The 15,399-nt window shown below is 34.8% G+C and overlaps 1 protein-coding gene across 2 annotated transcripts; it reads right to left on the minus strand.

Annotated features, from left to right (window-relative positions):
* Positions 1–420: 420 nt before the first annotated feature.
* Positions 421–14,777, minus strand: SLC19A3 (solute carrier family 19 member 3). 2 transcript variants are annotated; one of them, XM_058187021.1, is made up of 5 exons: positions 7,654–14,777; positions 5,988–6,807; positions 3,945–4,137; positions 2,786–2,927; positions 421–932 (listed from the first exon to the last, which is right to left on the minus strand). In XM_058187021.1, exons 1-5 carry the CDS (start codon positions 7,831–7,833, stop codon positions 771–773), a joined length of 1,497 nt encoding a protein of 498 aa, XP_058043004.1. In that variant the 5' UTR covers positions 7,834–14,777; the 3' UTR covers positions 421–770. The 2 variants fall into 2 exon arrangements, with proteins under 2 accessions (XP_058043004.1, XP_058043003.1); XM_058187020.1 differs by lacking the exon at positions 421–932 and having other exon boundaries at positions 1,027–2,927.
* Between the last annotated feature and the right edge of the window lie 622 nt (positions 14,778–15,399).

Below are 15,399 nucleotides of genomic sequence, written 5' to 3' on the forward strand. Positions count from 1 at the left end.
TAAAATGAGAAAATAATATACTTGAAACAATAACCATAAAACAAAAACATTGACTCCTCAAAAACCTAGGCTGGATATGTATCCTCACAAGAAGAGTAAGAACCAGTAAAAATTCCTCAGGGAATGTAGCCCACTGTTGGGGACAGAGTACTATACAGTACTTCATGCTCTATAAAATATCCTCCACAGCTGAAGTTATCTTCAAAATCCCTTGCCTCAGTCAAGTGTGTAACAAGGTAAGATTTCAGATAATCAGATTTTCATCCATTCAGGATTAAAGATGAGAAATCTGTAGCCCTCCAATTCTCACTGAATAACATCTGAAGAGCTTGAGCCAAAATAATCAATGGTAGGAGTTATAGTTCTATAATGGAGGAGATGACTATAAAAGTTATATCAAGAATTTAAAATGAAGCCAGAAACAATTAGCAGCAGCATGAATCTCCAAAAGTAGAGAAAATACTTTAAATTTTCATTAATTAAATGGTATTATAAAGAACTCTTTTAATGGCAATTACAAATGACCCCCTCAATCAATTATATGCAACCAACATTTCCTTCTCGTTTCAAATGTAACCATCTTATGTTAGGTTGGACACATTGAGAATTCTGATCTTTTAATACAGTTATATCATAATCACAGAATTTAAAATCGTGAGAATATACAAGTTAATTTTATGTGCAAATGTGGCTTAAAGTCACCAATGGACTGATTTGCTCAAATAAATGATTGTTCAATTTGGCTTCAAGGCAACTTTTGTTTTTAAGTGCTACATTCTTGTGCTATGAATCTCTGTATTCTGCCATTGTGCTTTTATCTGAAGATTTTCTGTAGGGTTTTCCTTTTTACATTTCTTTGAGATTATGATGTAAATGCTTCTGCTTAGAAAAATTCCAGCTATCACTGCAAAGTAGCTTCCATATATTAAGAACTGCAATAAATAAATAAAGCAGAAGAATCAAGCTATTTTCCTTAGAAGAACCTCAACTATTATTATATTTTAATGTTTTTCAACTATTTTGCCTATTAGTATTATGTCTAGTGTTTTTTAAATGTCAATAAATGAAGCCTAGGAACCTTAGCTATAGCAATAACCTTAAGCAACCGTCTTTGCAAACCATGTGAGATTCCTGAATGTACATTGATGTACATAGCTAAACTGGTATAATCTCTTGAGTACAATCCCAAAGGTTTCCTTAAATATTTATAAAATGAACATCAAGTGATACGCACTGGCATGAAATGAGAGTTTAGTAATAGACAGTCCATTCATAAATATGAGTTGTTTGTAAGTGGGGTGTTCTTAACTTGGGACTGCCTATAATTGGAACCAGGAACTCTGTTAAGTCTATGGAGATTCTCAGTCATCCAGGTCATGGTTGTCCCAAAGGTGCTTTTTTGAGAGGCAAATGGACTTCCTTGTTTTTTCTTTGAAGACGTTTTGCTTCTCATCCAAGAAGCTTCTTGGATAAGAAGTGAAACGTCTTCAAAGAAAAACTAGAAAGTCCAGTTGCCTCTTGAAAAAGCACCTTTGGGACAGGAATATGTTGCTAACTGATGCAGCCATAATGCACAATACATGAATGACATTTGCGACCTCTTGCCACGTTCCTCATTGATTTTGCTTGTCAGAAGCCTCAGTGGTTTTCAAATTACATCATATGATTGTGGGATGCTGTGACATCATAAATGTGAATCAAGCAGTTGCCAAGCACCCATATTGCATTACAAGACCACAGGGATGTTACAATCAACACAACAGGGACCTCTCAAGTTCCCTTCGTTCAGTGTCACAATTAACTACAAACAGTTGCTGAACGAGTGGACTTTAAAATCAAGGACTGCCTGTAAATATAAGCTGCTTAAATATCACAAAAAGATGATTTGATGAACTCTGGGATGAGAAGAAATATGGAATCCTAGACCTTCAGATGGACTTTGGTCACTATTTCATAAGTAACAATTTCTATTTTAATTGCTTATAATTTGAAGAAGGCACTGTAACAAAAGGCATGTTTGTTGTTAATAAATCAAAGTCTCACAGAAAGGTGAATTTAATTATTCTTAACATATTTTTGATATACAGAAATAGCCCTGGAACCACAGTTAATGCTCTCATAATAAATTAGTTCTTTATCCAAACACAAACTTGTATATAAGACATTTTGGTAGCCTTTGGACTATGCTATACTCTTTTCATACCATTTTTTAAATGGTTTTGACCATTTAAAATGAAGGTCTGAAAATGGTGGACTGCATTCTCTTTTTTCAAGCTGAAGAACCACTGGTCACTGTTTTCATGAACCCCTGAAGCTGTGCATTTTTAATATACACCCAATTTTCAGTGGTTTAAGAGGCAGTCTGTTCGTAAGTATAAGTTCTGACTTACATATAAATTTGACTTAAAAACAACCTTAGGAATGGATCTCATTTTTAACCCAGGTACGGCCTGTAGCTCCATCAGAATTATTAATTTCATTCTTCTTTCTAGTATTTCCTAATTTAGTTTTTGTTATGATTACTCAATTTTTGTGAGGATTTACAACTAAGTAATAATGCACTTGTTTTTAGTAAGAAATTAAAAACAAATGTGTTGACTGATAGGCTTAGCTTTTGTAGTAATAACCTTCCAAAACACAAGTACAGTCCCTGGTATAAGGCTTTGTCCCTATTTAGTTTGAAAGTCCCAAGTCCATTCATTTCAGAAGGTGATTTCTGAAAAGATGTGATAGTCTTCAGAAATACTGATTCAGCAACAGTGCCCATATTACCCATCCAACTTACCTGAGTCCCAATATCTAGGCCCAGACCTTTTGAATCAACTACAATAACAGTCAGTATAGTTTGAATTAGCAGTGCAACAAAATTGTTGAATCCAAACATCAAGGCATAGCGCTCCATACTGAGGTTGATAGCAATCTGGAATCTAAAATACAAACGTTGGTTAGAATATTGAACATAATTTTGAGAGATGAAGTTTCAGTATAATTTGGCTGCATATGAGAAGAGTAAAACTACATGAATTATGTAAGATATATTAGTAATTTATTGAAATATTGTAAAAGATTATTGAGCCGAGGCAAAATTTGCAGAATATAAGTGAATTTTACAAATGCATTGTAAAATTATATCCACACCCCCACACACATAACAGCACAATGTAATTCTGAGTAATTGCCTAACCTACACTGGCTCATTAAGATACAATAGCAGAGGTGTACTAAGGTTGCTAAGGATAAGAAAGTGAATCACTTTTATCTTGAAAATAGATAACTGCATTTAACTGATTTAACTTACAAAAGACTTGTTTATTGAAGAAACAATGAGATTACACATTCCATGTCTGTGTTAGCATTAATGCAACTTTTAGGCTCTGGAATAAACAGCTCAAAGGAGGGTGGACAAGTGTTTCTCAACCTTGGTAACTTTTAAATGTCTGAACTTCAACTCCCAGAATTCCCCAGCCAGCATGAGAGTTGAAGTCCATATATCTTAAAGTTGCAAAGATTGAGAAACGCTGCTTTAGAGAATCATGTATGGTACGTGGGATTTCACATACCTTGTTGTAAAATAGAACTACACATTTAAAAATAAAAGATAATAGAATACATCTATTTTGGTCCATAATATCTGGCTGCCTCTAACTATTAACTTTATTTAAAATAATAATAAAATCTAATAAATAAATTCAGTCCTCTTAGATGTCATTTACGGGGTTCTCTGAACAAGATGTCACAAAACTCTTCCATAGTTCAATTCTAGTCATTGAAGTCTGCATATCTTAAAGTTGCCAAGGTTGACTATGCTAGGGGAACAAAATCTCCATTTCTTCCATTGCTTATGCCCTTACATAAATAAGTCACTGGTAATATTTCATTCTCAACTTTAGCAAGATGTACTGTAAATGGTAGCAAATTAACACTGGCAATTGAAAATTACTTACGTGGCTATGGTTATAAGGAGCATATAACATGCTTTGAATACTAAATAGCTAGCATAGCAGATCCAGATGTTCTGGATAAAATGCATCACAATAAGTGAAATAGCATCCAGGGCAGAGAAGATTCCCAGTGCCAGTTCTCCTGTTAGATCCCAGTTCAGTTTCACATATCCCACAGCTAGTGATGCTACTGAACCTAAGAGTAGAGAGACTCACCTGTTGCATTTTGCAGGACTATAGCATGTACTAAAAAGTGTTTAAAACAACTCCTTATTTATTTAAACATTTAAACATGATTGCTCCTTTAATAGGCAGACAAGATGAACCTTCTTTTCTATTTTTTGAAGAATTTCAAAGTAATAGTTCAACAAGGCTGAAGGCTAACAAAAATCTGATGGCTAATCATTCACCCGTTTAACTTCAATATAATGTCCTCTCATTAAAGTATTATTTACTTTTTTGTCACTTTCTTGGAAAACTTAAAATACCAACAATACAACAATCACTAATAAAATCAGTGTATTATTAATATCATTTATTAAGAGCCATGGTGGTACAGTGGTTAGAATGCAGTTCTGCAGGCTAATTCACTACTCACTCCAGAAGTTCAATTCTGAGGGCTCAAGGTTGACTAAGCCTTCCATCCTTCCAAGGTAAACAGCTTAGAGAGGGCTATAAAGCACTTTGAAGCAGTATATAAGTCTAAGTGCTATTGCTATACAAAAGCAAAAAGTGTATCAACTGATGACTTGCTCCATAAACTAAAGTTTAGTCTAATCTCTGGATGAAATCAAAGTCTGCTGGTTAATTTAATTTAATTTAATTGAACAATTCCCAGAATTGCTGGGAGACTTATTGTTATTACCCCCCAGATAAAAAGTATAAATAAGAGGAATACTATATGATAATTATTCAGATATATTATGATGGTTATCTGATTACCTGCTTATTAATTACAGTCCCAGATTAAATATATCCAACTTTTGCCAATCATTCCTTATAAGATACAAAGTCTCCGAACCTTATCCTTTTTCTGAAATACAATTTATTTAAATACTTTTGCATAGTGATCAGAACAGGACACCGCGGTCCAGCCTACAATATGTAAGCTAAACCAAAAAAAAGTATCATTTCTGCTTTTTCTGATGCAACTAAGAATTTCAATATCCATTTCAGCAGAAATAGATATTCAGCAATATCCATTTCACAGCACACCATTTCCTGTTCAGTGTATTTAGCGTATTTAGTGTATTAGATTCTACCAAGATTCTAAGAAATTCCTTGTTAGTTTTTTTCCCTCTTGTATAATATCTGACTGCAGTAGCTGCTTTAAAGTTGAATCAGTTTTTGAGGTTCTAGAATAAAAATTCCAGGTAAAAAATAAGTCATTTTTTTTATATTTTATATTTTTAAGTGTCTATCTCCTTCAGGATGTTTAAGAATTTACAGTCTAATTTGAGCTTAACTTTATGGTTTTTCAATATGAGGTTATATATTTTTTGTTATATGAACAATTTTGTCATCTAGTCAAAATTTGGGGTCCGTGATATCCAAATTTTGATCCCATGATGAAATTGTTCATATAACAAAAACTAAACATTTAAAATTCAAATTAAAACAAAAACTTCATAAAAAATACGATGGTAGCAGCATCCCAGGGTTGGCATTTGTGATCTTTCCGGGGATTTCCAACAAGCAAAGTAAATGGGAGAAGCCTGAGTCTTCCGAGAAGGGCAGGATATAAATTCAAATTAAAAAAAAAAGCCGGGTTTGCTTAACAACAGAGTGACTTGCTCAAAAATTGAAAGTGACTAACTTAACAATCACTCTGCTCAGCAACACAAGTTATGGCTCCAATTATGGTCATAACCTGTGGACTACTTGTATTATAATCCACTAGCTTCACTGAAATAACTATTTATATAAATCAAAATATGTGTACATGTTTAAATACATGTGGGATTTTGCATGAATTTAGTGTTTAAATTGTGTGTACGTGATATTTATTGTTGGATAATGTATAAGATAAATTTTAAATTTACTTACTCAGAAATGTAGCTATGGCTTCAACAGCTCCGTTATAAACTTCAGAACTATGAGAAGGTGCTTTATCATCCCACAGTACTTGCACATAATTCAAAATTTGGTTAAATCCTGCAGTAGCTAAAGCCCACCACATTGACCAGTAAAGAAGTTTTTTAGTTGTATAACATTCTTTCAGATCCATGCACAACTGCTTTAGGATTGACAGAAAGTGACTCTGGATTTTAATTTTAGATGGCTCATGTTCAGGTAAATCCTGGGGCCTGGCCACTGATTTTGTCATCTCTTTGTCCTGTTGACTGGTTTGTTGGTTGGAAATTTGTGCTGTAACTGTCTCTACTGATCCAGTGAAAGGTTCTGGGGAAGACTTTCTGTGGAAGAACATGCTTTTTTGTGGCATGGGCAGAAAAAATGAAGATATAAATGCCATAGATACAGATGCTAAAGTTATGACATTAAGATAAAAATAAGGTACCTGGCCTGAAGAAACTAAAAGCTGTCCAAGCAGAGATCCCATGGTGGATGCCACCAAGGTGATACTTCTGCAATAACCTGTCACTTTCTGATAATAATCAGCACTGACAACGCTATATATATAAGCATAATAGGCAACCTCTGTGGCTGTTGCAAGTCCATACATAAACTCTGCCAGCTGCATGGCTGCTATGCCAGATGCAAACAAAAGTAACACCCAAGTAACAATTAAGCTAATCCCCTGTAGAATAATTATAGGTTTATAGCGTGCATAGTCTGTAATCAGAAATACAGGGAAGAGCAGGGCCAGGTAGGAGTATGTCCAAACTGGAAAAATATGCTGCATCACCTAGAAGATAAAAAGGAAAAATTCTATAAAGCAGAACTATAAAGTATGCATATAACTGTACCTAGATCTACCAGAAAAGCCATCTTGTTATGGCTTCATGAAAGCCCAATAGAGTTGGAGTCTCTGGAGAAACATTGTTCCACAGAGCAGGTTCAGCTACCATCAGGAAAAAGTGTTTAACAGTTGTGCTTAAACATTTGTGAAACACCTAATTTCTCTAGTTTGAGTTTAATTTCCCCTTCAAATGAATTGATAATCGTAGAAATTTTGCTACGCAGCTTTGGATCATGTTCCTCAATAACTAAACAAACTAGTATAAGTTTTTGACTTATTTGTTTAATTGGTTTCTGTTTATCTAAGACTTATTTAGGACGTATGAAGAATAGATCAGGTTTTAAGTGATATTTATGCAAAAATATTGAAAATTCAAAAAGGTTTGCAAACATTTAAGCATTACTGTAATACCACAAAACAACATTGCCTGGAAACTAGAGTAAGCCAAATCATCCAGAAATGAGAAGATCAGGTAGAACAGAAGAAAGCTGGTCCAAGCGAGACCTTCAGCCATGAAGTATATGAAGATAGAGGACAATCAACACAATGAATTACACTTGGAAAAATACCAATAACCAATGCAGATTGTGGAGAAGTGGTAAAATTGATGAAATGTAAAATATCTGTAGCTACTTTTGCTGCTGAATCACGGACCACAAATATGAATTTAACATGCATGCAACTCAACCAGTATCTAGGGGGATGGGGGGGGAAATCACAAAAGTCCTCCACCATCTGCAGCTTATTTCTACCCAATAAATTCCCTCATAGATAAAGCGTATTTCACTATACCTCATCAATAGTCAGATTTTTTTCAGGTCCAGTAAGGTAAGGTGTGAGGAAAGGTTCAGATGGCCTCATCATGGTAAAGAAGCCATAAATACAAAGGATCAGAGTTGGAAAAATCCACCCACTCTGATGTACTTTCTGCCAACAGTCCATGGCTCTTTCAACTAAAATATTAAAGTGCATAAAAATAGAAGTTGTTTTGATTTTTTTTTTAAAAAGCCTATTTTGCTAATATGTACAGTGAGATGTTTTTCTTAGAGCAGGGCTGTCAAACTCCCAGCCCATAGGCCAGATGCATCATGTGCTGGCCACACCCATGCCTGGTTTAGCGAAGGGGGAAAAAAAATCCCGATATTTCATGTGATGCCGCTGTGACAACGTGAGTTTGACACTGCTGTCTTAGAAGATGAAGAATTGAAATTGTAGAGGAACTACCATGTTTCCCCGAAAATATGAGCCACCCCAAAAAGAAGCCCTATCATGTTTTTAAATGCATGCGCTAAAATTAAGCCCTAGCCCCAAAATTAGCCCTAATTAAGGCTCCGCCCACCCCAGGGTTCAGGAGCTCTTTTATTGGCGACAGAAGACTTTCCGGAAGGCATCTGAAGGTGAAATGGAAGCTAGGTGGTGCTGCGCATGTCAATCTGGAGCCCATTTCTCAGCTGCAGAGAACTTTCCGGAAGGCTCTGATGGCAAAATGAAGGCCAGGGACGATGCATGCAAGTAGCAACAAGCGCCCACAGAAAAAGTGGGCCAGCAGTGGGCTCCTGCTGGGTGAGGCTGTCAGTGCCACCACTATGAGGTGAATCAATAATTAGACCCACCCGAAAAGAAGCCCTAGCTGTTTTTTCGGGGGTCAAAAGAAAATAAGACCCAGTCATATTTTCGGGGAAACACAGTATAATAAAAGTCATGGAAACAGGCATAGAACCCATTTTAGCATTTATTTGATCTGCTTGTTAGACTATCAAGGCTCAAAAAGGAAAAAAAAAACATTTCAGTGGGATGTCCAAGATAACATCACAACTAATGAACAATTATACTTTTTTTATTAATGTCTCTTTATTTCCCTAATCAAAATTGCTGTCTCCAATTCAGGGCAAGATAATAAGGATTGTTTACAAAATTACAGATTCCCAAAAGTTTAGGGAACTTCTATTTGTTAATTCACACTTGAAAACATTTCTTCTGAGCTTATTGTTTACAAAATAAACATAACTTAAAAGAAAAGAAAATATTATGTTATAGTAAAACTTAAGTTGTATTTAGGCATAAGAAGTTATTTAATCTGCTGCATGACTTTGGGCCAGTCATTCTCTCAGTTCAACTCACTTCACAGGGTTGTTGTGGGGAAAATAGGAGAAGGAAGGTGTGTTGGATATGTTCACTGCCTTGAGTTATTTATAAAAATAATAAAGATGGAATACAAATAAATAGCTTAGACTAGATAACTCTGTGACCCGTTGGGTCATCTTTTGAGAAAAAGATTATAGGACAAAAATGATCATTATTTTTAAATTTTTATTTATTTGTATCCTTCTTTATTATTATTTTTTACAAATAACTCAAGGCAATCAACATATCTAATATTTTTTCTTCCCCAGTTTTCGCTGACTACATTTTTCTTACCATAGTGCTTGATGGTTCCATGATCATCTAAGAAAAGTTTATATTATAAATAAAAAAGTACTGTAGTGGAAAACAAAGTTTAATGATAAGTCAACATTATTTATCTAAACAGATAAACAGAATGACCAGAGGTGGGCAAAAAAATCTGTGATTGCGGGAGTGATTTCCAACTTCCTGCTACTTTTCCATTGATTTTGCTGGCTCAGAAATCATGGTCATGTGACAGAGGGGACATTGCAATGGCCACAACTTTGTGAATCAAATTGGACTGAACATTGTGCAAATTTAATTCCACAGAAATAATTGTAATTATTTTACAATTTTACAATTGTAATTGTAACGGCAAATGTAATCCAACGACAAAATAAATAGCAAGCCAACAACAAAAATATTTGATGGAGGTAAAGACCCAACAGAGCCTCTTGTACTTAGCTCAATGGGATTATATTCCAGCATTTAGGCACAAGAAGAAGAAAAAATACTCAGAAGTATTAGAATGAATGCATAGCATGGAGGTTAAAATGTGGGACTAGATCCAGGGAAATCTAATTTAAAAACCAGCATGAGCAAGAGAACTTCACGAGGGAGCCAGTCATTCTCTCAGCCCAAGTATCCTCACAGTTGTTCTTGCAGAGAAAATAGAAGTGGGTGCTGTGTATGTTGGTTTAGCTTCAAATCATATGCAGGATACAAGTATGCGAAATATTTTTTAAAAAATATATTTACCATGCTATGTGTTCCAGTTCGTTAGGTTGTTGCAAAATGGTAACCGTGTTCTCTGCTTCCCTCAAACGAAAACGCTGTCGGGTTTTCCCTTTAAATAATTACCCTTGTTTCTCATCAATAAATTTCTTAGGTTTTCAAGTTTCAATATCCAGCTTGAGGCAAGAATTTCTGTAGATGTCTTCCTGACATTTCCAATTGTTGATTATTTGTCTTTTTGTTTTAATGAATTTAAAGCTTGCTTTACATTGCTGTACTTCCCTTTAGATTCCTCCTTGCCTCATGGTTATTCCAGTTTTTCATGTTTTAAAGTTGCCACCTACTTGAACATATGGCCCTGTTTATGCATTTTCCCTTTAAATAAAATAGAAACACTGCCAAACGTTTTCTAATTTAAGTTCACAACTTAATTAGATTAAGTTATTTAAGATAATTAGATAAGGACTTCCATCCTTTTAAGGAGACAATGCTGTCAAGAGTACTGTCCTATGTGAAGCAGAACTCAAATCCACCATTCATGGAGCAACCCATAGAAAAGGCAGTTGTGGATTTGAATAGATTCACAGTAAAAATGCATTTGCTAGTTCTTTTGTCATAAAGTATCAGATGAGGCATGAAGTTTTATTGTAGGAGAAAGCAATTTTCCAAATAACATTAATGTCATCATTTTTATTATATGTTTTATTTCATTCTGCTGTTCACTGCAAAAATTTGAAGCATAATTTGGAGAGAAAGACTTGGCAATTTTTTGTTTTCCAGCTGGCAATTATTTTTATGTTCTCCAATCCAAATAAATGCTGGAAAGAAACTAGGTAAGTGGTATTGGAACTCTATCTGTTTATTGGTCAGTACAGGGTGGGTTCTACTTACCTTTACTACTGGTTCGCAACGGGAGCGTACATGCGCATGCACAGAAGCCCCTTGATGACATCGGGGTGGGTGGGTGGACCCTCCTGCCGGTTTTACTACTGGTTCTATAGAACCGGACAGAACCAGGAACAACCCACCACTGGTCAATAGGATATGAAATAAGGTCAAGCTTAGTGTGATGGGAGAAGTCAACAAAATGGAAATTCAAAATAAAAAAATGGACTAATCACACTGGGAGGCAGTGGAGAAAAAAAATTTAGAACAAATTTCCATATGAGAAAAGCAGTTGAACAATGCCACCAGTTGTTCTTCTCTTAGTCACATGACTCAGAATGGAGCTGCTATAAAGGAGCTCCCGAAGCCATGTTATGGCAGAGAGAATGTATCATTTCAGGACATTTTTCAAAAACTCCTCCATCTTATTCCCTACCCCATCTTATTCCCTACCCCATCAACAAGGTCAAATCCATACAAAGGAGAGACAAACTTTAAAATTTCAACACATTGCTCTCATAGCTTATTTTTTCATGAAACTGCATAAACAACTTATACCTGTCATTACATGTGTCTATGTGTAGTCAAGGGAGCCAAATTGAAAGCAAAAATAGCCCTTACACTCCATTAAACTAATTATTTTACTTTAAAAAATCAATCAATGCAAGAAAGTAAGCAATCTTCTTTACTGTACTTCCTGCCTTCAAAGGCATTGAATATTTATGCCATCAGGAAACTCATTGCAAGCAAATATATAGGAAACATTATTGAATGTATTTCTTCAAACCTGAAGAATCAAGACAAGCTGTTAAAGTGAAAAGTGAAATAAATCAAATTATTCCATACTGGCAACATCGCTTTACTCAAAGTTATAGATTCAGTAAAATAATTCTTTGAAGGAGGTCAAGTCTGAGCTTTAGAAAGGGTAACTAATTCAGCAAACACAATAATGGGCTGCAAACTATAATGAAAAAACCAAGCATTCACATTATTTTAACTCTTCAAATTATTTTAAGTTCAAAGACTTTAAATGCTTTGATTATATAATTAAAATACAAATTATAAAAACACAAATTAACCATAGTTTTTCTGATATATGAAGTAAGACAGAGAATGATGATTAAGGTTGTACCTGCAGACAAGTTGTACCTGCAGAAAATCTTGCTTCCTGACTCTAACTCTCTCCCAATGTCTCTGTTTCACACACCTTTATGTTGCGGATGACAGTTCTTTTACACCATTGTGAAATGATTCATTCATGTTGCCAAGCCTACGTGCAGTCTATGAAACTCCAGGTGGATTTTTAAAATGGTCTTTGTAAAAGACAAGGAAATTAAATTAGTCAGCATCAAGGTAGACTTGTAGTTGGCACATTAACTTGTATTTAGTAAAATCTATGTAGGGAAAATGGAGGAAGGAGTGACAACTGCTTTGATCTCTGATCAAAGAACACTTAATTGTTTTCATTACAAAGGACAAAGATATATGTTTATAACAATGCTTAGAGATATCCAAGTTGCTATATTTTAGATTTCAAAGTCCATGCGATAAAGCAGCCAAATGTAATATTTAACTAAAAGTTAGTAACTAAATGTTACAGAAGCTCTTTTTATGGCTAACCTATTTTCTGGAAAGGATTTCTTTGATTTGTTCAATCCACCAACAAATCGTGGCAAATCATATTCCACTACTGACATGAAAGAAATATCTCCAAATATTCGAAATATTCTCCAAAGCACTTGAGGGTAGAACAAGAAGCAATGGGTGGAAACTGATCAAGGAAAGAAGCAACTTAGAACTAAGGAGAAATTTCCTGAGTTAGAACAATTAATAAGTAGAACGACTTGCCTGCAGAAGTTGTGAATGCTCCAACCCTGGAAATGTTTAAGAAAATGTTGGATAACCATCTGTCTGAGATGGTGTAGTGTTTCCTGCCTGGGCAGGGGGTTGGACTAGAAGGCCTCCAAGGTCCCTTCCAACTCTGTTGTTGTTGTTGTTGTTGTTATTATTATATCTTTATTTTTTTTCCTGATTTTAGTAGAAGGAAGACATCATCTGTTTCTACATTCTGGAAGCGGGGAGAGGCCCACACTGGCATTGGTGAAGCAGAAAGTATGGATCTGCCCTTGGGGTGTCCCAATCAAGCTTTGGACAACTGCTAAGCTCTAGTCCAGTGGTAGCCAATCTGGTCCCTACCGCTCACTAGTGGGCGTTCCAGCTTTCATGGTGGGTGGTAGGGGTTTTGTCCGATACTGAAGCACTTTCCTTTTTTAAATTTAATTGACTTTTAAAAAAAATTTCATAGCATTATTTAAAAACATTTTCATTAGGTTTTAAAAAAATTCCCCGTGACAATTTAAATTTCTGAAAATATACTATTTGTATTGCCCACGCATAAGTTTAGTTCACATTACGTAAGTGAAACTAAATGGCACTATAGTGTGACAGTAGACAAAAGAGCCTCGTCCCAGAATAGCTTGCACATCTCCCCCCGAACCGGTGGGCAGTTAGAAAATTTTACTACTAACAGAAATACAAAAGTGGGCAATAGGTATAAAAAGGTTGACTATCCCTGCTCTAGTCAGAGAAGGTCCTGGTGGCAATATTTTTCTTTCTCAAGAAAGTCCATTCATGAAAAGGCAGCACTACTAGAGACTGGTTGTTGGTTTTTTTTGCACAACATTGCTTATTTTTATTTATTTGTTTATTTATATTTATAAAATAGCATTTAAAAACAGTCTATATTTATAGCTAAAAACAAACTATATTTATATTTAGTTTTTGTGTGTGTTATTCCAATGTTATATCTGTCATGTAATCTCCTGCATAGTTCCTGAATTTTAAAAGATATTGTCATTCATTTCTAAAGTTTCACATTCACCAGCCATATGTGCAATGTTTAATTCATAGTGCTGTATCAACCCACCTGGATCCATTCTTCAGCAGCCTCATGAATAAGTAAAAGAAACTTCAAGCTTACAACTTTCCAAAACTTTATTTCCTTAAATTTTCTGAAGGTTTATAGATATTCAAGCATTCCATAATATTTCTTATAGTGTTTTGCAAAACAGCTCAGTTGAAAGTAAAATAAAATGGAAAACTGCTAAGCACATTTATTCTAAATTAATAAAGTAATTTTCTACTACTCTGTATATTACAGTTAAATCTTATTTTAACTAGAGATGTTTCATTTTTCTGTTGGCATTCTAATGTTCGGATGATGATAATGATGATGGACGGACAGACAAGAATTTATTTAAACAACACAATCACATTGATGTCTCTTCATCATTTTAAAATTTATCTGCATTACATACTTGTTTTATTTATGTAACAGTTAAGTGCTTATTAATGAATTCCATAGGGGTTGAAGGAGGTGGATTCCATGTTCTGAGTGCAAAAGGGAATAGTTAAAAAGGCAGAATAACAGCATGCTTTTCTTGGCTTCGAGCCAAGAAAAATGAAGCATGCAATTAACCAAGGTAATTTCTTTATTGCCTTCATTGCTTAGGGTGTTTTTGAAGGCAAGGGAGTTGCATAAAGGAAGTAAAGTAGCATGAATGGAGGCAGCTGAAAAATTCTTCTCTTACTGCTGCAGGAAAACAAGTGCGAAAAGTATAAAGCCTCCTGTGTGAGAGAGGGACACTGAGCAATCTTTGCATCAATATTTTTCTTTAAAATTAATTTGTGTCACATCATATTTTTTTTTAATGTAAGTTGTGGGATGTGGGTATGTTAATTCTGTAGTGGAAAAAAATACAGGAAGATGAAATCCCTCTGATGAAATTCCTCCCTTAGTCTTTTCTATAGTAATATGTTTTAGAATTGGGAAGGAGTAGACTGTTCCTGTTAATCTGGTTATAGAACTGGTACCAACGAACAAGAGCAAATCACTGTATGACTGGATTGTGTATTTGTAATTATTGATTGGATGTATGCTAAATAGTGCAATAAAATGCAATGATAATTGTACATCAAAAAGAGCTACAGTACTCAATATTCCAGAATATTGTTTAGGTTACTTTCATTAGATGGGTAAATAAGGAATATCAACACATGTGATTTGTTACTCTCCTTGTTTTAAAAATCAGAAAAAGTATAGAATAACTGCAATGTGTGGGTTAAAAAACAATCCTCCCCAAAGGTGAATGGACAAGGCATTGCAATTCTACATTTAAGCTGTTCTGAACCCAGCTTTTAAATTCAATTAATTATGTATAAGAGTATATCCATTGTGTAAGACAATTTCCAACCTATAATTGATCCAGGTGTTTCTCTAATTATAGTGGACATTTCCCATCATTCATAAGAAGCACCAGTTTGGCTATACTGGTTGTAAGGGCTACGAGTTGTAATTCATTGCTCCTGGAATGTGCCAGGTTAGAGAAGTTGAATTTATATATAAGGGATATCCTTCAAGGTAGACAATGAAGTGACAGCAATCATTTTTCTTAATTGACAACTGATTGTCAATTCTTCTTTCTGAAGAATTGACAACTGATTGTCAATTCTTCAATAATGTATTTGCAATAG

The sequence above is a fragment of the Ahaetulla prasina genome, chromosome 6 (assembly GCF_028640845.1).
Source record: "Ahaetulla prasina isolate Xishuangbanna chromosome 6, ASM2864084v1, whole genome shotgun sequence".
Lineage (NCBI taxonomy): Eukaryota > Metazoa > Chordata > Lepidosauria > Squamata > Colubridae > Ahaetulla > Ahaetulla prasina.